General features: G+C 45.1%; 1 protein-coding gene across 3 annotated transcripts in view; it reads left to right on the top strand.

Moving 5' to 3' along the window:
• The window catches only part of SEL1L3 (SEL1L family member 3), a 100,148-nt gene that overhangs the window by 11,737 nt on the left and 67,738 nt on the right, over positions 1-20,673 (top strand). For all 3 annotated transcript variants that reach the window (XM_025886929.2, XM_025886926.2, XM_025886927.2), the window contains exons 2-6: positions 1,281-1,851; positions 12,527-12,653; positions 14,292-14,413; positions 14,983-15,098; positions 17,647-17,705. In XM_025886929.2, coding sequence (XP_025742714.1) covers positions 1,281-1,851; positions 12,527-12,653; positions 14,292-14,413; positions 14,983-15,098; positions 17,647-17,705 — 995 coding nt within the window. The remainder of the gene's footprint in view (positions 1-1,280; positions 1,852-12,526; positions 12,654-14,291; positions 14,414-14,982; positions 15,099-17,646; positions 17,706-20,673) is intronic.

Here is a 20,673-nt window from a genome sequence, read left to right as displayed (position 1 = left end):
CTCAGCATAATGCCCTCAAAGTTCTTCTATCTTGTAGCATGCGTCAGACTTCCTTTTCTTTTTAAGGCTGAATAATATTCCATTGTGTGTATATATCACATTTTGTGTATCCTTTTATTCATTGAGGTCCTTTCTACCTCTTGACTATTGTGAATAATGCTGCTGTGAACATGGGAGTATGTCTATGAATGTATCTCTTCGAGTCCCTGTTTTCAACTATTTTGGGCTTATAGCCAGAAGTGGAATTGCTGGATCATGTGGTAATTCTAGGTTTAATTTTTTGAGGAGATGCTGTCCTGTTTCCCTCAGTGGCCACACCATTTTTACATTCCCACCAGCAATGCACAAAGAGTCCAGTTTCTCTACCTCCTCTCCAACGCTTGTTATTTTTGTTTTGTTTTTGTTTTTGGATAATAGCCATGCTAATGGGTGTGAAGTGGTCCAAAGTAACCTTTTCGCTATTGTGTTTTGGATGCCTGAATCACGAAGTTATATTTAGAAGAACTCTTGTATCATATGGTGAAAACATTGTCTTGATCTCATGACCAATTTCCAAGATTTCTTCGGCAAGGAATGTCCATTTTAAGAGGTCTTCGTATTTAAAGAACTAGAGAAATAACACACACAGCTAAAATCTTTCTTGGCCTATGTAGCACCGTCCATGGTGAAAGAATCAGACGACACAGTCTGTGGTCCAAGCCTGCCTGTGTGTGACTCGGAGCAGTGGAAACCTCCTGCTGGTCCATCCGTCATGCGTGCTTGTGCTGGCTCGGAACTTACGGGAGAAAAAGGGGGCATCCCTGTCATGTTCCCTCTCGGGTGCACTTTGAACTCTTCCCCCACCCTTTGATTTGGCTGCATCTGATCACCATTTGAAGTCAGGACAATGCTTTGGAAATGTCTGAGGCTGGCTCCTCTCCTTTTCACGCTAAGGCAGGCTCACCGCTACTGGATTTGTTGCGAACTAGCTCCTCCATTTGGAAACCAACTCTGGAATGATTGCCACGTAGCTTTGAAAGTCCCATTTTGATCAGCAGATGCTACTGAGTCTGGGGAGAGAGTTAAATGTGGCCTAATCTTCATTTGTGTGTGTGTGTGTGTGTGTGTGTTGGTTTTTCTCTAATTGTTCGGGAGTGGTTTTGCCATCTTTTATGTCCCACATTCAGTGCTTTGGTTATTTTTTATCCCCGGAAAATGATTCACATATCTGTTAATGTGATGATTTTTAAACTTTCTGTCTTTCTCTCTTCCTTTCTTTTTTTTTTTTTCCACCTTTTCAGAACATCGTGCCATCTTTGGGCAGGCAGACTTCCCTGACAACGTCGGTGACCCCCAAAGCCGAGCAGAGCGTGGCTTACAAAGACTTTATTTATTTCACTGTCTTTGAAGGGAATGTTCGCAATGTTTCCGAAGTCTCGGTTGAGTATTTATGCTCTCAGCCTTGTGTCGTCAATCTGGAAGCGATTGTTTCATCTGAGTTCAGAAGTAGCATCCCTGTGTACAAAAAGAGGTGGAAGAACGAGAAGCATCTTCACACCAGCAGGACACAAATAGTACATGTGAAATTTCCAAGCATCATGGTTTATAGAGATGATTATTTCATCAGACACTCCATTGCAGTATCCGCGGTGATACTACGCGCCTGGATTACTCACAAATACAGTGGCGGAGACTTGAATGTTAAATGGGAGGAAAATTTGCTACATGCTGTAGCGAAAAATTATACTCTGCTGAAGACGGTCCCACCTTTTGAACGCCCTTTCAAAGATCATCAAGTGTGCCTTGAGTGGAACATGGATTATATTTGGAACCTTCGAGCAAACAAGATTCCCCAGTGTCCACTTGAAAGTGGTAGGTCATTTGCCTTGCAAGGAACCTAATGCTCTTTTCTTCAGATAGCCTGTATCACGAGAGAATGACAGGAGAAGGTTCTTACTCTGTCAGTGGGAGAGGTGGGCAAAATGATGGGCACACCAAGCCTGTAGTTTAGGACTTTGGGGAGGAAGTGGGGCGGGGAATAAAAAGGTGAAGAGAGAAGAAATAGTAGGAGAGAGTAGACTGCACTGGAGAGTCACGGAGATCATGGAGGGGCCTGGAGAGGTTTGGGTCTGAAGTTGGAAAGGTGTGTTAATGCCACCAAAACAGACACTGGGAAAATCTTCCTCCCTCTCTCCCTTCATGAATCCTTCGAGTATCAGTTACATTTAAGTGGAGTGTTTTATACAGGAGGCGGTGAGAACCAGAGGAGACTTTGTGCCAAAGGTGGTATCACACAGTAGTTTTCAGCCCAGAGCCCCTGGGTTCAACTCCTGATTCTGCCACTTTCTGCCTATGTAACCTTGGAATTCTAAGAGCCTCGGTTTTCTTATCTGTAAAATGGGGATGATAAATAACAACTCCCTCAGAGCCGTGTTGTGAAAATTAAATGAGATGTAATTTGCTTAACGCATAATCAGCACTCAGCAAAAAGTAGCCATGATGATGATAGAGCCCAAACACTGCACTGTATCCTAAAAGCCACATGGTTACAGCTTCCGAAGGACCCATACAGGAGGTCCCCGTGACCTTCCATAAGCACTGGGGTTGGAGGTCTGTGGCTTGTGCACTCTTAGTTCTCTCCATTGGTATGAGGGGCACATTCCTGTGTGGATGCTGAGCGCCTGCCAGCTCTTCTGGTCATCCTGCGGTGGGGAGCTAACCTGGGCGTGCTCCCAGGCACTCACCCGGAATCTGACCGTGTTTCCTCAAGTGTAGCCCTGGAACCTTCTGAGACAGAATCACGCAGGGCTCTTGTTGTCAGTGCAGCTTCCCAGGCCCCATCCATATCCTACTCGGTCAGGACCTGTGGAGTGCAGGGTCCTGAAATCAGCACTTCAGACACACTCCCATGACCCTGATGCATCTTAAAGCTCCAGACCTCCGGAGCAGAGGCAGAGCTGGTGGGATTTGGATCTAGAGTAACTGTGACCCAACCCCCACGGGCCTGTGACAGCAGACCCTTCCTCGGGAGGTGCCTGACCCCTCCTGGTCTTTAAGAGGACTGCTTTGGGGCAAGATGACTTAAGAACACTGAGAAAACAGTGGCGACGAATATTTCCTGAGACCACCCCAAAACAGCCTTGCATATAACGGACACTTCAAGGATCTATTTAACCAGATGTGATTAGAGTGGTCAGAGGCCATCTGCCCTAGAACGAAGACATGTGGCATTACAAAAAACAAAAACAAAAAACAAAAAACCTCTTTATTTTGAAATAATTATAGATTTGCAAGAAGTTGCAAAGGTGGGAGAGAGTCCTGTGTACCCTTCCCCGGCTTCCCCCAAATGGTGAGGGCTTTCATAACTGTAGCACACTAGCAAGACCACAAAACCGACATTGACCTAGTACTGTTGAATTAGACTGCAGACCTTATTCAGAATTCACCAGCGTTTACACGCACTTTTATGTGTGCGTAGGTCTATGCACTCTTATCCTGCACTTGGTCTGAATAGCCTTGTGCTGTGGCTGGCTTGTGTGGGGCTTTAAATACAGAGCTGGAGAGGGAGAAGGCAGGTTCCTTTTCTGTGTGTACGTGAGTTGGGGGTAGGACGGGGTGGGCCGGTCGAGCTGCCTGCGTTTTGGTGATTGGCGTGCATCCCTCTTCCAGGCAGAGCCCCATGCTAGCATCTTTCTGGAATGTCTTCCACAGGGAGACTTAATTTATTAAGGAGAAGGAAGTACGAAGCACATAGAGCCAGTTTTGATTTGCCTTCAATTTTGTCAAGGGGTAATGATTCCATTTCTTGTGTGGCAAATCACATATTTCTCATTGAAGAATGACTAAATCGCAAGCTGGAAGTTTTCAAATGAAGTCGTTTATGAACTGGCTGAGGTCTTAGGGTGCCTGCACATACCCTTAATATGTGAACTACCTCTCCTTTCTTTTGTTGTTCCTTCCCATATTCACTGAGCTCCAGAATAGCTCAGTGGGACTTTTTTCTCCCCACCTTCTTCCGAGCATTACTTTTGGGGTGAGAACCAAGCTAATAAAAGCATAAGGCAGAGGAAAGCCTTTTCTAATCATTAAAGTCACCAAAAAATGGGGAGTGGGGTGTTCCACGCACTCTCAAAGCCAGCTCTGTTTGCGTGGCTGCGATGTGTTCACCGAAAAGGGGAACATTTCCTCTCCCTCTCTTTGAAAGAGGAATCAAAAGAGAGTGTGCAGCCGCCCTATGGAAAGTGTCCATGACCTTTGTTCTTGATACGGCTGTGTGATGGAAGGGGGCCAGGCCTCTGGCTTGCTCTTAGCAGGGGCTTCTTTACTTGGCTCTTGATGAACAGGAGTCAAGTCAGAACAACAAGATGGCATAAGGGAGCCGAGGGGCCGCCTTTCATGCCCTGTCCCCTTGCGGTCTGCAGCCAGCGCTGGTGTGGGGTGTGGGGGAATGTTTTCTGTGTCAAGTGCCTGGTGTCCTACGAGGGCTCGACGTCTGAACTGAAGTACCCTCTTGCTTTCATTTTCTTTTTCCTTTAGAAAGAAAGAGAGCCCAAGTCCCCATGCAGAGGGCTGTTCTGTGACTATGGTTAGAGTGCCTCTCCACCAAAGGCTTAGCTTAGGCCCCCGAGGTGACGGCTGTGTGCACCCGGACATAGCCCTCCCCCACCACACCCGGCAGTTTATCTCCTTTGCCAGGACCGGGCCAGTCCAGGCTGTTGGTCTGATTTTTGTTGGCCACGCGGCAGACTCTTGTCCCGCCCTGCTGAGAAAACCTACCCCAGATCAGCAGTCAGCAGCCTTTTGGGACACGTGTGTGTCCAGGCTTGGCCACGTGTCCTTCTGGTGCACCTGTTCCTGCTGCGGTCTGGGCACGTGGGCCACAGGTGGCCAGGCACTGCGCACCTGCGGCTGCGCTTATTGTTGTCCGTTTCCTGGGGGGGAGGGGACCACGGATCTGCAGTCGTCCCTCACCGGTCACACGCGTGCCTGACTCGCACATGACCTCATCGAGAAAAAGCAATCCACCACGTGGGCAACAACTCGAGGCGCACCTGGACTGTCCTCCTGCCTGTCCTCCCGGGAGCGGTCAGCGGGTCCTGTGGCATCCATCTCCAGACAACGTTGCATATTCAGTCCTACTCACCGCGTGTATTGCTGTCATACTGGCGGATGTCACAGCCTGCAAACGGCCCCCCCAGCTTTGCCCTCATCCCCCACAGGGCAGCCAGGGCGGGCAGGTCCCATCCCCACCCCCGCAGGCGGTTCCTCCCATTGTGGTGAGGACGAGTGCCCCTCACGACCCTTCCCGCGGCCTGGCCAGGGGTCCCTGTCCTCTTCCTGTTCCTGTCCCCTGTCCTGCCGCAGCTCCTGCCATGCGCCCCCTTGTCCACTGGCTCCAGCCACACGGGCCTGCTGGCTTCTCCTGGAGCTGACCAAGTTCATTCTCCCTTTGGGACCGCTCACATGACTGCCCCCTTCCCCTCCACGGCTTGCCGCCTTATGTCATGCCTCTGTGTTATGTCATCTCAGGAGGCAAGACTTCCTGGCCGACTTTATCTCGGATGGCAACCCCCCCCGCCGCCACTCCCACCCGGGTTGTCATTTCTCTTTATTTTCCTGCACAGCCTCATCGTCCCCAGACATTGTAATTAAATATGCGTCATTGCTTTTTTGCCGGTTATGCGTGTCTCTGGACCAGTATGCAAGCTCCATTATGCCAAGGTCCTGCCTTGTTTTGTGCAGTGCCCACCACCTCAGCCCCTAGCACACAGCAGGCATGCATGACCATTTGTGAATTGAGTGATGAATGATCTTAGCCAAGGGGCAAGGACCTTTTTCTCATAGGCCTGTGTGTGACCATCCCACGGTGACATCCTCACACAGCTGTGTTGCCACATTAGAGAGCACACAGGGGTAGGGGGCAGCTGTGTGTCTTCCCGAGGCCCTCACACACACCGCAGCTGCCCGGGGAGGAGCCCGTCTGGGCTGTGCTGGGTAAGGATGCAATCTCTTGGTCAGTGATTCTCCATTGCAACCACGCACGAGCCCACCTTTGCTCTGCCCTCTTAGTTTGAGTCTGGGATTCCCCATCCCCTACCTTGACTAAATCACTGCCTTTTAGAGAGAATAGCCCTCCCCACTGCCCACCAGTACCTGCTCCCCACTGCCACCCCTCGTGGCAAAATCATACCCATATTTCGGTAGCTGGCTCAAATTTCCACTCCTCTTCCCTGACCACCCCCCGAAGCCCTTTCCTTTCCTTTTTCCATTTTCCTTTCCCTTCCCTTCCCTTCCCTTCCCTTCCCTTCCCTTCCCTTCCCTCATCCCCACAATCAGAAATTAACTCTCTATCCTCTGGCCTTCCCTAGCCCTCTGTTGGTACCTGTCTCCCCATACAATGTGTATCATGTTCAAGTCAACTAAGCAAAGAATATTGAGCACCTACTATGTATCAATTTCTTTATTAAGTCTGGAGGCTAGAAGATGCAGACCTGGTCCCCTCTGTCTTAGGTGCTTAAAGGGGAGGGAAAAAACAGCTTCCAATAGTAACAGCTACTTTCTGTTACTGAGTACTCACTATGTGTTAGGCATTGTGCTAAGTGCTCTATGTATCTCATTTAATCTGCCCAGCATCTTACTGTCATATTTACAAAGGAGGAAACTGACTCAGAGATTTGTCTAAGGTCACATGGTTCTTCATGATAGAGCTGAGATTTGAACCCAGGTAGTTTGGTTCCCAAACCCCACATGTAACTATTAGCCTATACTGCTGAGGGATGTCATGAAGCTATTTATTTATTTATTTATTTATTGTCATTCATTCATTGAAAAAAGTTGCTGAGCAGTCCTTATATGTTCAGAGCTTTGCTTTTTTCTTTTTCTTTTTTTTTTTAAAGATTTTATTTATTTATTTGACAGAGAGAGACACAGCGAGAGAGGGAACACAAGCAGGGGGAGTGGGAGAGGGAGAAGCAAGCTTCCTGCAGAGCAGGGAGCCCGATGCAGGCAGGGCTCGATCCCAGGACCCTGGGATCCTGACCTGAGCCGAAGGCAGACGCTTAACGCCTGAGCCACCCAAGCTTCCCAAGAGCTTTGCTTTTTTCACAGAGGAGCTGACTTTTGAACAGAGAGTCTAAGGATGAGTAGAGTTCTCATAGTCAGAAAAGGAGTAGGGGGAAGGGCATCCAGGCAGAAGGGAAAGCATGAACCACAGCGCACAGAGGAGAAAATGGAGCCTTGTGGCAGAATGGCGATGAGCCTGCATCCCTCGATGGGAGGGGTGGCAAATAGGTTTCATCTTGCACGCCAGCGGGCTTGGGGGTGGCCACCTAGATCATGGTATTGAGAAGGATTCTGAGGCTGAGTCTGTGCCTAGTGAGAAAGAGTGGCGGGCGGATCGATTGCCAGTGTCCACCACAGGGTGGAAATACAGAGTAGCAGCTTCATGCTCTGTTTGTTCACCCAGGTAGAATGTCAGGTGTGAGTTGGACGATTCAGGAAATTGGACTGGAAAAGCGGGTTGGGGGCTACACTTTGAAGGCTCTGAAATGCCATGCTGAGGTGTATTAAACATTCTGGCCTGCTGTCCATCTATATGAACATTTTCCTGATCTTGCCGCTTACTTCAGAAACTGGGGAACATGGCAGCTTCCTTCTTTCCCACTCTCTCTTCCTTTCACCAAAAATCCTTCTCATCTTCAAACCCAATGGATTAGAAGTGTGATTTCTTATAACAAAATTCCATTACAACAAAGTCATGGAGGGGCTAAGTCAGATAGGGGAGCCAGGCTTTACCTGTCTCTGGGAAAATACCAGTTGATGCAGTGAGACTATTTAAGTCAATGACATGATGATACTGTTGGTAACTATGAGGACTATGTATTTGGCACTTTTATTAAAAGAGAGAGAGAGAGAGAGACTTAGTTCTTTTTTTCCCTCCAGTTAATCACGGTGGTCTGAATTTCTCAGTAATAACACCAATTAATGCCTCGCATCTGCGTGGCCCTTTATGATTTTCAGAACACTTTTTCCGTGCACATTGTCTCATTTAATCCTCGTAATAGTCCCATGGGAAAGAGTATTATTCTCATCCTTTCTTTTCAGGGGAGAAAAACCAAGGCTCAGCTTGTTTCAGGGGAGTCCAAGCTTTGCTATGCCGCCTCTCTGAAATATGCTAATACAGCCCTAACCCAGGTTCTAAATTAGAAAGGAATACTCTTTTTTTAAGTTGAATTTTTACTGATGTGAATCATCCTGTTTTCCCCACTGGACTTTGCCTCTTTGAAGCAGATTGAATAGCCGCAGAGGCCCAGGGCGGGGAGGCCTCTGAATGTGGCTGGCCCCAGCTCCTGGCCTGCACGGCAGTGCTCAGACTTTGTTCTCTGCTTTTTAGCCTCAAAAGGAATACATGTACCTGGTAAAAGAAATTCATATAGTGTAAAAGGGATTGGAGGAAGAGTGAGCTCCCACCCACCCGTTCTTGTCTTTTTCCTAGAGGCAAACTCACTCGCACTAGTTTCTTGTGTCTCCTTCCAGAAATGTTCTCTGCTCCTATAAGCCTTAAGTTGAGAGCCCCTCTCTTCACACACACATGGGAAGACACCATAAACTCTGTCCTGCACTCATTAACAATACGGCAGAGATTTTTCTATAGCAGTGTATGCTACACAACATCATTCTTCTCAGTAGTTGCTTAGCATCCTGTTGCCGGACAACCCATAATTTATTTCACCTGTCCCCTGCTGATGGTCATGCAGGTCATTTCTAGTCTTTTACTATTAGCAACAAGGTTTCACCGAACATCCCTGTACACGTATCTTTGTGCACACCTACAAGTATGTTCACAGGATAAATTCCTGGGAGTGAAATTTATTTTATTCTTAACACTCCTACTATTGAATATTCCACTGACTTCCTTACTCGCCCACTTCACTGCCTTGTATCCTTTGGGGGAAGTTCTGACCTAAATCATACTTGCTAGAAAATTGAGTTTTAGTTCTCAGGCTTTGGTTTTAAAGAAAATGAAACACCCGAACACTCCTGCCTTTTAATGTCTTGCATTTGGAAACCACTGTTGAGTTACCTGCACTCTAGCTTTCCTTCTCCAGGTTGGAACATCTTAGCTTCCTTTCCTCCTGTTTCCACTTACAGACTTACAGTCAGTTACTTTTTGCCTCAAGACTATCTGTTCTCCACAAATGGGCTGAGGTCTCAGCTGCACCATTGTGGTTGTGTTTGAAGCACGTTACATGGACGTGGGACTGTGTCCAGAGCAGGTATCCATGTCAGGGCTCTGATCACTCTGCTGACCTGGAGAATGGGCTACATGACCGACCCCAGCCACCCCGCTCAGAGGTGATGTTCAAAGTATTTAACAACCAATATTAGATAGGGTCTCCTTGTCAGGCTCCGTAGGCGCTAGCCATAGTGCTGAAGCAGGATGGTCCAGGAGGCCCTTGTTGAGCCAAGCTCTACCCTGAAGGAGAGCCTGGATGGGTAGTGGTGGTGGGGTCCTGGAGGGTCAAGGCAGCACCCATCTCTTTGGGAAGACCCGTGAGATGTGATGTGGTTTAATAAGAAGTCCATTGGTTTGTAGCGGGAGACCAGCTTTGAGTCATACCTGAATCTCTTATTAACCATGCACCCTTCGGTGAAACACTAACATTTTTCTTGTCTCCGAATGAAGGATTTTGTGCCATACAAAATCTAATGCCTCTTCTTGCTCTAAAATTTGAGGAACTAAAACAAGCAAAACAGTCAAGGTGGTGGGTTCTAAATCTGAACTGCCTTCCTGGTATTTTATGTTTGTTGTAATGATGCCTTTTTCCTACCTAATTTCTTCATTCAAGATTAGCCAGAGAAATGGATTTGGGGGAAGGGTCTGAAGGAAGAGAGACTGTGATCTGATTTGGGCAGCATGGGACACCTTACAGAACTGTGAAAGGAGTTGAGCAAGAGAGAGGCAGGTTCAGATCCTGACTTGGCCATACTGTGCCCATTTGTTCGTTTGTTCGTTCGTTTGTTCGTTCATTCATTCACTCATTCCCTCCATATTTATGGAACTTCTATCAAGTGTTGGGCACTGTTCTGGGCTCTAGGGAAGGGGTAGTGATTGAAGTAATGTCCTTGTTCTCTTGGGACTTACATTCTAGAGGAAACTGGGCAGGTCTCTTAACCTCTTTGGACCTAAACTTTGGAGTTAAGTTTTCCTACCTGTAAATTTCTCATGGAGAATGATACTGGTGCTGTTACCCCCCATTCTAGTGCCCATGACAGCCATCGCTAATCAAGCATGGTGCTCCAAGCAGCCACAATCACTTAATAGAAAGCAAGCCTCTATGTTATCCTGGGCTAGCTGAATTCTAACATCCGTTTCCTGCTCTGAAATTTCATTCTTATTATTTCTAAGTAAATGGGAAGGCAATATTATACTGAAGGAAAAATTATAGTAAAACTCCAAATCATAGAACTATTCAATCTGCAGATTTTACAAGAAAGCCGCCATCGCTTTGGTTTTGTTGGGTACAAAAGGTATGTGTTTTTGTAAAATTTATTTTAGATCTTTCAGTCTTAGACTTTTTTTTTTCCTTCCACATCTTTTGCTGCAAGTTCTCCTGCTCAACCCGCCTTACTTTGATCCCTGGATAAAGGAGAGGCTCATCAGCATTGACTTTTAACTCCTTTCACTTTGGAAACCTCTTTATTAAGCCTCCTTTTACTGGAGTCAGGTTGGACAGAATCAAATCCTGCTCCTTTTGATAAATATTTCTACTGCACACTGGGTAACTCAACAGCAATCACTAGCAGAAGGCCTCCTAGGGGGCTAACGTGGCCATCTGGTCTTTTATGTTCCACTCCACACAGTGGAAGCAAAACCAAGGTTGGGCCGACAGCAACCGCTTGGTGATTTTCTCCCTGGATTCCAAAGACACCCTTGCAGTATTTCCATTTCCAATCCCCCAACCCATCTCTATAATAAACCAGCAAGACTAGTGTCCCCAAATTGAGCTCAAGGTGTAAAAAAAAAAAAAAAAGTTTGCATTGTGTCTATTGGAATTGATAACTGTATCCTTCTGAGTCTTCAAATGCCTCTCTACCTCTCACCAAACAGGGAGATTTGTGGACACTGGGGACAATTTGGCTCTATTTTATTTAATTCTATTAGATATACTCATAGGGGTCTGAGATTATGAACACTTTGCTCTTGTGATTTCTAAGTTTTAATGAACCGGAGGTACCTTTCTCTCTATAATAAGATATTTCTCTCCATTGAGGAATGAGAGCTGGGGTCTCCAATATCCCAGGCTGAGGCTCCCTTAATTTGTGCCAATAGAGGCATTTGGTGACTTGCTTAGAAGTTAACCCTTCCCTTTCCAGGAAGCCCAGCAAAATAGATGATTTCCAGCATTTAATCACAGACATAAGAGCATTTTAAGAAAGAGAAAAGAGTTCTTTATTCTTCAGTTGAATTCAGTGATTTTTTTTTTCTTCCAAGGGAGGAATGGGTATGGAAAATAAAAAAAAAAATTATCGTGGCCCCGTTTAAAGCAGTAGGTATTAAATATAGATGAGATAACTCAGTTCTCCTTTTAAGACTTGTTAAGGACACCCCATCTTCTCTAGAGCCACAGAATTCTCCCACATTTGCAAAATAAAGAGAAAGGCTCCCTAGTTTAAAGGGGTTTGGTAGGTCATTTTTGCATAGAGTAATGTGTGGAGTATATTGGAAAGTCTGCACAGAAGAAAAAAACCTGTGCACTTCTAAGAGCATGGATTCTGAAACCACACTGCCTGAGTCTGAGTCCCAGCTCCACCTCTTACTATTCGGTCCTCTGTAGGGCTCAGTTTTCTCATTTGTTGAATAGGCATAATAATAGCACCCGTTTCATAGACAGCTGTGAAATTAAATGAGATCGCTACTGGAATGGTATGCTTAGCACATTGCCTGGCACATTCTGTGTTATATCAACGTAGGCTTCCATTTGGGCAGCTGTGCCTCCATTTCCTCGTCTGCGGAATGGGGATAATAATGAGGATTAAACGAATCTCTGTAGGTAGCTAGCTAGCTAAATGAGATATAGGCCTAGTCACAGCAGTGTGGATGGGATCCAGGGCTACTCACATGATAACTGTGACTGCTGTCGCACAAATTCCAGACGTTTTCCTTAGCATTGGAAGGGCAGCAGGTGAAATGGTTAAGAACCTAGAACCCGAGCCTGAATATAAAATCTGGCTCTACGTCTTACTAGCTGTGACCTTAGGTGAGTTATCTTGCCTCTATGCCTGGGGCTTTTCATCTGTAGATTGGGACTCGTACTACAATCTCCTTTACGGGGTTGCTGTGAACACAAATTGAGACAGCTCTCTGTAAAGGGCTTAGCAGGCGCCCAGCATATAATCGGTGTTCAATAAACGTCCGCTGATATTTTCAGATGCTTTCTTGTAACTGTTTGATCGGAGCTGGGGAGAGGGTTCCAGGAGGAACGTGAGTGGGGAAGCAGGGCTTTTCTGGAGATAATTGAAAGGCAGGTGTTCTTGCTGTTCGCAGATGTGGTCACCATCCTGGGCTTTCTCTATGCCTCCAGTGGAGAAAACACAGGCATTGTGAAGAAGTTCCCAAGGTTTCACAACCGAGAGCTGGAGGCCACCCGACGCCAGCGGATAGATTACCCAGTGTAAGAATGGGCAGATGACAGGGGCTGGTGGGGCAGTACTCTGTTTAATCTGAAGACCAGGGCAGGCTCGTGGAATCCCTTAGGAGGACACACCGTGGTGATATGCTATGGGAAAATGTGGAGATCCACACCGCTTAGACAGAATTTGTGGTCCAAAGCGTTCCCGAATTATTCTTGCCATTAGCAGTCCTCAGTTTGCCTTGGACTTTCTGTGCTGGTCCCAGGAATGTCACGAGCAGGGGAGCAAGGTGTGGGAGCCTGAGGCCTTGCAAGCTTTGGGGTGCAGCCAGCCGTAGCCAGCACACACCGCTGCTTTTGCTTTGCTTTTTTGGTCTTGAAAGATTGGATGAGCTGCTTGAAATCTCACAACTTCTGATCTCCTCCATTGATTTCAGCAAAACCCAGATATATTTTTTTCCTTCTGCTGAATTGAAGATGCTGAAAACAGTTCCTGGTTCACCTCAGACTGGATGGATTTAGCAGAGTGATTTAATTCTTCCCATGCTGCTGGCTGTAGAAAGATCTTGACTCACTTTACTGAGCGTATGTTCTTGCTAAGCTTCCTTGTAATAACTTATCTTCATGAGCTTGCTCAGCTGGGTGGGTCAGGAGGGAGCTGTGTGGCACCATCTGTTTGCATATCTTACCAACTGATTCTGAGGCCAGATTAGAAAGCCCAGAAAATTCTAAAGGACTTGTTTGGATATATCCCCAAAGAACTCGGGGCCACGGCCACGTTAACCCAAACTGTGAATTGCTTACTGGAGTCATGGCGAGAACTCGGTACATTTGTTTTGACCTTGATTCCTTTTTGACCTGCAAAATGCAGTTACTCCCAGCTCCCCATCTTGGAACTGCGGGTCACTAACACAACGGGTGGGGCGTCAAGCAAGCGTTCAGCAAATATTTGCTGAGTGATGGATGGATCACACTTCTTGGCTAAATGTGTCCTAGTTAGGTTCACTACTGTTATTTTCTTCTCACCCCACAAATCACAGATGTACAATACTTTTTTCAACTAAAATAGCCCCGGTCCAGAAATGGAACAATTAGATTAGTTGTTCCATATGGGTCAGCCGGAACTGTGATCCTGAACAACCTAATGTGTGCATTAAAATAGTATCTACGTGTCCCAATTAATATATAGCAATGCCATTTGCAGATTATGACACTTTTCTACCTTAAGGCTTTTCTCTTGGAAGGAAACAAAATTGCTCGAAAAGCCCTAATTATGTTTTTTTCTTTTAATCATGGAAATTAGAATAGCTTCTTATCAAATCACCTCTTATTAAAATCCAGATTTTTATTTTATGTCTGGCTGTCTAAACCTTAATCAAGAATTCAAATGGCAGGCATGTGAGATTCTCCAAGAGGCACAGAAACAGAGTTTTTGGTGCAAGGTACAATGTCTGCTAGTTTTGTACAGTGATTCTTAACTCCTGTCTTTCACAGTTACTGTAACTACCTCCTTTGTCTCAAAAATCAAGCTTTGCAAGCTGATCTCCCATGATGAACATGAAGGCAAATTCATCCCTTCATTGGAAAGAAAGCAATTTACTTGGTCATTGTTAACTATAATTACCTGTTCTTGGATGATATCAATCTGCAGATTTTTTTTCTTTCTCCTCACTCTTGTAGGTTTACTGTTTCATTGTGGCTTTATTTACTCCATTATTGCAAGGCCAGTCTCTGTGGGATTCTGTACTTTGTTGATTCTAATGAGATGTATGGCACACCGTCTGTATTTCTCACTGAAGAGGGTAAGTATGAAACTGAACCTTTAAAATGATATGGTAGTTTTCTTGTGCTCCCTTGGCAGACATGTCTGGAATTAAGAAAGATACCATCAACGTGGCAGTTCAGTGAGAGCTATGATTTTTAAATGCGGATTCTTGTCAACTTTTCTTTTTTCTTTTTTTTTTCCTCCCTGGAAGCTTAAAACACATGTCTTCTTTAGGAAGGGATCCACTTGTGCGTTCTTTTGTTGCTTTTTTCTTGTTTGTAGGGAGAAGGCCCACGTTCTGGTCGGAGAGCTCCTTAGGACAATTGTCAGAAAGGTGCAGTGACTTCATGCCATCCTCAGTATTTTTTTTTAAAGATTTTATTTATTTATTTGACACAGAGAGATAGACAGCGAGAGAGGGAACACAAGCAGGGAAAGTGGGAGAGGGAGAAGCAGGTGGAGCAGGGAGCCCCATGCGGGGCTCCATCCCAGGACCCTGGGACCAGGACCTGAGCCGAAGGCAGACGCTTAACGACTGAGCCACCCAGATGCCCCAGTCCTCAGTATTTTTTTGTCGTTTTTCACGAGCTTTAATTTTCCTTGTAGGCCACTTGCATATCCAAATGCATCTCGTCAAAGGAGAAGACCTTGCTGTGAAAACGAAATTCACCATGCCTCTGAAGGAGTGGTTTCGACTGGATATCTCTTTTAACGGAGGCAAGGTATCTGTGCGCACGCTCCGTGAGTCCCTCCACGTTAGGCATTGCAGTAAAGGCAGGGAGCAAGGGTGCCTGCAAGAGGAGATGTGTGGTAAATGATAAACTCTTTACAACTCTACACTTCTTCAAGCAAACATTTATCAATGGAAGTTTAAATCATAAGAATCCCATCCCATCTAATTAACTTCTAAAGTGCTTCTTTCCACCATATTGTGAATGACTAAATAATATAGCCTGCTCTATGTCCACAATTGTCTGAGCAGTTCAGGTTTTTTCCTCCCCCGAGGGAGATAGGCTTTGTGGAGATAAATGTTAAAACAGCATCGGTCATGTTTATACAGTGTTATCAGATCTATGACTTTTTCTTTTTTTACAGGAAATTTATTGGCTAGTTCAGCCAAGAAATGGTTTGACTGTTTTTGGCAGTTACACAATTGCTGACATTTGGCATTAACCAAATAATAACCAACAAAACTAAGTGATCATTCTGGTGGGACAGAGGGGATTTATCTGCTTTGTACTATAAAACACTGCACATAACTGCTTCAAACTCTCATAATGCAGATTTTATGGATTATGGCGAATCTGTTGTTATAACGGAAGACCACTCCATTTCTTGGCATATTTGATGCCGACGTGCTACCTTTTTTTCTCGTTATTTTACTTCCTCATCAGCTTTTCTTATTGATTTGTGATTTTCCGGTAACAAAAGTGGAAGAGACCTGTTGTTTGTCGTATGTATTAGATAAGACACAGGCTTCCCTTGGTGTTTATGTCTATCACATTTCCTTCTCCTGGAGAGAAAAGAAATCAGGTCATTCCTTGTTGCCTCCCTAAAAAGAGTCTGTAACAGGTTAGCTGGGAATTTTTTTGTATGTTTGTTGGTTTCCTTTACAAGGTGAGGTGACCTAGCTGTGGTCTGTTGTCCAGCTTCCCACTTACATAAGGATTATTATGGCATTATATGGCAGCTTGGTTGCTGCTTGCTCCTGAGGTGAAGCTCAGCTCAGTACTCTGTGTCACTTAAGCGGGTATCAAATCATCAGAGCAAATCACAGATTTATTTTGCACCTTATGTATGCAAGGCTCTTTGCTCACAGAGCTTATCAACTATTTATGGGAGAAGCGTTACGCAGGTGACAGGATGTCATAAGGAGAGCTTAATTACCAAATGATTCATACTGACTCGGGGAAGAGAGGTAGCACTTCATGCTGGGATGCTCGGGGAAGGTTTCACAGAGAAGGTTCCTACAGATTGGGTGGAGTTGAGATGGAGAGGAGAGGAGGGAACATTTTAGCACATCACTGGGGGTGAGCAGATAAACCAGGCTGGGGTGGAAATTTGCAGGCTGTAGAAAACTAATAGAATTAAAAAAAATGTCTTTAGGGGTAGCATGTGGACAATCTTGACTATCAAGGAATCTGGATTTTTATTTGCAAGGTGGCAGGGTGTCATGGAAGATTTTCGAGCCGGAACAGAGTTAATCAAAGTAGTCTTTTAATTAAAGAGATGAATTTAATTTAGCAGAGTATGTTGAGGTAAGGATTAAAAAGACCAGATTGGATGGAAAGAAAAAAGAAGTAGGGTTGGGTTTTTGTTGTTGTTGTTTGGTAGACTTTTCCCTTTTGTCCTACTTTCTTTCCATCTTATCTCGTTTTCCTAAGATATTTATAAGTTCCCCAAAACCGTATTATTATTTTTCCACATGACATCCGCCTCTGTGGTGGGACTACCATACTCATTGCTTTGACTAAATGGACAAGTGACTTAAAGCCAGTGGCTGGTTTAGAGAAACAACTGATTGGAGTCATTTTCTTCTCTAAGCCAACATGTTGCATATGGATGAATTGGGTTGTTTTTTGTGTTAGTTTGCCTCTCGTAGACAGTGTTGTAGCCACACCTTTGAGACCCTCGTTAGCTCAGCACATATTTTCTAAACCCTTGCTCGGTGCTAGCACTGGGGGTGGGAGGGGTGGGGGGAGAAGGAGCCCCTTAGCTCAAGAGGCTTATGTTGTAGTAGCCATCCAAGACACAAGAAGAATGCGTGACAGCTAACAACATTATCAACAAAAACATCGTCACTGTTGAAAAGACAATGACGATTCTCCATGCTTAGGGAAAGAGAGGGGGGAGCAGCAGTGCATGAAGAATGCTCAGCACCAACTGTTTCTCCCCTGAAGGCTCTCATGGAATCAAAGTAAAATTTCATAAGCCTCTTGTAGTATCTTATGCATTTCCTTCTCTTCCTATGCCACAAAATTTTGAGCACAAGTACACCAAGCAAAGCTGTGGCTTCTAGCTTGGAAATATCTGAACCCCACTGGGGGAAACTGCATGATGGCTATGGTTACCATGTGAAGTCATTTGGAGAAAGTAAATTTCTTTAATCTTAAAATGTACACAGGGCTAGTAAAGTATTACTTTTATTTCTGCAGAAACGGATCAGGTGAGAGACTACGCAGCCCGTTTTATGAGTAATTTATACCTAGGACTGTATTTATGATGTGAAGTGTTGGGGCATAATTGATCTTGTGTATTTTTCCCACACAGATCGTAGTCACCACCAGCATTGGACAGGATTTGAAAAGCTACCATAATCAGACCATTAGGTAAGTGCAATATTTTCTTTTTATTCAACATGATGTTGGATAAGGATTGAGAAGTCGTCATACGTTAGCCCTCAACCCTAATGTTCTTCCCACACCCCCTTATTCAGCTTTGGAGCATGGACTGTGTCTGGTCTGCCCTATAGCCCAGTCTTCGCACTTTTTTTGTTTTCCACCTGCAAACTCCCCTCTCTTCCCTCACAACATTTTTTTTCTAAGAAGAGAAACTATTCCTCTCTCCAGATCTCATTGTAAATCCTTCCTTTCATGGCACTTGATAATTCATTTTCTTTGAAAATTATCTTCTATGAAGGATTCTGAAAAATAAATCAACATAGTAATGTTGCTTATTGAGAATGGTTGGTAACTTTGGCCTAGGATAAAACATAAAAGCAGACAGTCTTCATATTTATGTTTATAATCTAAATTTGAAATGCATGCGAGTATTGATATTGGTGTAACTTTTCATCCTCATGTAACCATTCTCCACAAGAGTTACAGAAACTGAGAACTGGGTCCTTTGCCTTGCGTTTCATAATTTTTATGTTTGCCTCTACACCCCTGTCTAATAGTGGGGTTTCTAGGGGCAGAACCATGGGGCAGTCTCCTTTGGGAACTCGGAATACCTCAACATAACTAGATTATATATATATATATATATATATATATATATAACTAAATTGCTAAAGAAAAAGTGTAAAAAAACCAGAAACAAAAACTACCAGCTTTGTATGTATAATTTATGTAATCATGTATAATACACATGTACCAGCTTTGTCTGGGTAATTTAAAAAAATGTATCAGGCACTTTGGCTGGGGGCTGGGGTCTCATGTAGCTACTTTACTACAGCAAGCAGGAAACTGTCTCTCCGAACAGACTCGTTCCCTCAGACTCCTCACACAAGCCAGATTTTCTTGGAAACCAATTATTGAAGAAAGGAACACCAGGAGAGATAGAGACAAGGGAATGGAGCGGGGCATACACCCTGCTTTTCTCTCTCCCCCCCACCGCAGACCCTCCCCTCCCACCATTCCAGTTTACATTTAAGTCAAACTGATGGCCTTCGGGCTCTGGACACACAGAACAATTCTTATTTTCAGGGCCGGATTAAAGGATTACAGTTATAAGGAAAGGCTAAAGAGGTGTTATTCTTTAGCCTGCAAAGAGAAGGTCAGGGGTGATGTTAACAGTTGTATGGGAACAGAGAGGCTGAGGCCTGAGAACAGAGGGGAAGTCTTAAAGGGGGCCACGTGGACTAAGACCAGTCAGAAAGAGTTCAACGGACATGAGTTTTGTTGTAGAACAGAGTTCAGGAATAGGAGAGGCCTGGGAGCTTGGAGGAACCGATGATGTGTGGCTCCTTTGAGAGCCTTGTCTGGTGGCCCGCTCTGCACAGTGGGCCCCAGAGATAGAGGGTTTGTATTTTGGGGATGCGAAGTCTGGAATAATACCTTCTCCTTTCTCTCCGGATACCTACCCCCGAGCCCAGGACGTTTGTGGCAAAAGATTGCTTTCATAGGTTCTTTTTCATTCTTTGTGTAAAAGCTTCCTTTCACCATACGTCCTAGTGACCTAGATGCTGGCATAAGTGAATTGCAGATGGAGAGATCACAGGGTGATCCAGGCCTGCGCCTGGGATGCGGGGAGAGACCTATGCCTTCCACATAAAATTTAAGGAGGTGCCAAAAAACTCAGTAATTGTATTAGTTTGCTAGTGTTGCTGGAACAAAGCAGCCCAAGCTGAGTGGCTTAAACAACTGAAAATTATTGTCTTACATTTCTAGAAGCTAGAGGTCCAAGGTCAAGTGTCAGCAGGGCCGTGCTTTCTCTGAAAGGTCTGGGGAAAGAGCTGACCTAGGCTCTGAGCCTGCCAGGCCTCTCTCCAGCTTCTGACAGCTCCAGGGCCCCAGTCTTCGCAGCATTTTTCCTGTTGCTGTGTGTGTGTCCTTCATATTTCCCCTTCTGTGAGGACACCAGTCATACTGTATTACGGGCCCATTCTGCTAGTATGGCCTCATCTCAACTAATTACATCTGCAATGGCCCTCTTTCCAAATAAGGTCACAGTCTGAGAGTATGGGCGTTCAGACTTCAACATATGAATCTGCGGTAGGGGGAATGACACAATTTAACTCCTAACAGTAATCATGATAAATGACATTTAATATAATATCGTAAGAAATAAAAATTAGTGTAAGGAATATACAATGAACAAAAAATAAAAGTTTTAAGTAAATACAGAATCCCTGTGATCATACAAGATTCCAGAAAGGAGGACCGATTTTCAGGTACAGACCAATTCGACATTCCACATAAAACATTGAAATGGGGGCACCTGGGTGGCTCAGTCGTTAAGCGTCTGCCATTAAGGCTCAAGTCACGGTCCTGGCGTCCTGGGATCGAGCCCCGCATGGGGCTCCCTGCTCAGCGGGAAACCCGCATCTCCCTCTCCCACTCCCCCTGCTTGTGTTCCTGCTCTCGTTGTGTCTCTCTCTGTCAAATAAATAAATAAAATCTTAAAAACAAACAAACACTGAAATGATCCCTGACCTGGTAATAGAGGCAGTCCCCAGACCCAGGAGCGCCGCTGGCCACCTCCTCAGCTGCCGTTCCTGTACTCTTGGGACCTCACGCATCAATAGAAGAACTGAAGATTGAATGTCGGGCTTACCTGGGATTCCTGTGGTTAGATATTTGGAATCTCATCCATCAGAGAGATCTTAGAGTGGGCCAAGCCAGTGAACTAAACACCAGATATTTCAGATGGTTATAGGCATTCTTTTTTACTCCTTGTTGTCAGGTAAACATAATGCTGTCCCATCAAGGTGGTGTGGAAAGATCAGTAATTAAGTGCTCGGAAGTGCAGTGCTCCACACAGATGAAAGGCTGTCAGTGACCCTGGGTGACAGGTAACAACTTTAGGCCTGTACAGTGTTTATCCTTCATTCATTTATCCAATATACACTCATTC

Source organism: Callorhinus ursinus, unplaced genomic scaffold, assembly GCF_003265705.2.
Source record: "Callorhinus ursinus isolate GAN/ISIS: 27379988/994484 unplaced genomic scaffold, GSC_fseal_2.0 scaffold4, whole genome shotgun sequence".
NCBI lineage: Eukaryota > Metazoa > Chordata > Mammalia > Carnivora > Otariidae > Callorhinus > Callorhinus ursinus.
This window is presented reverse-complemented; position numbering and strand designations above follow the sequence as displayed.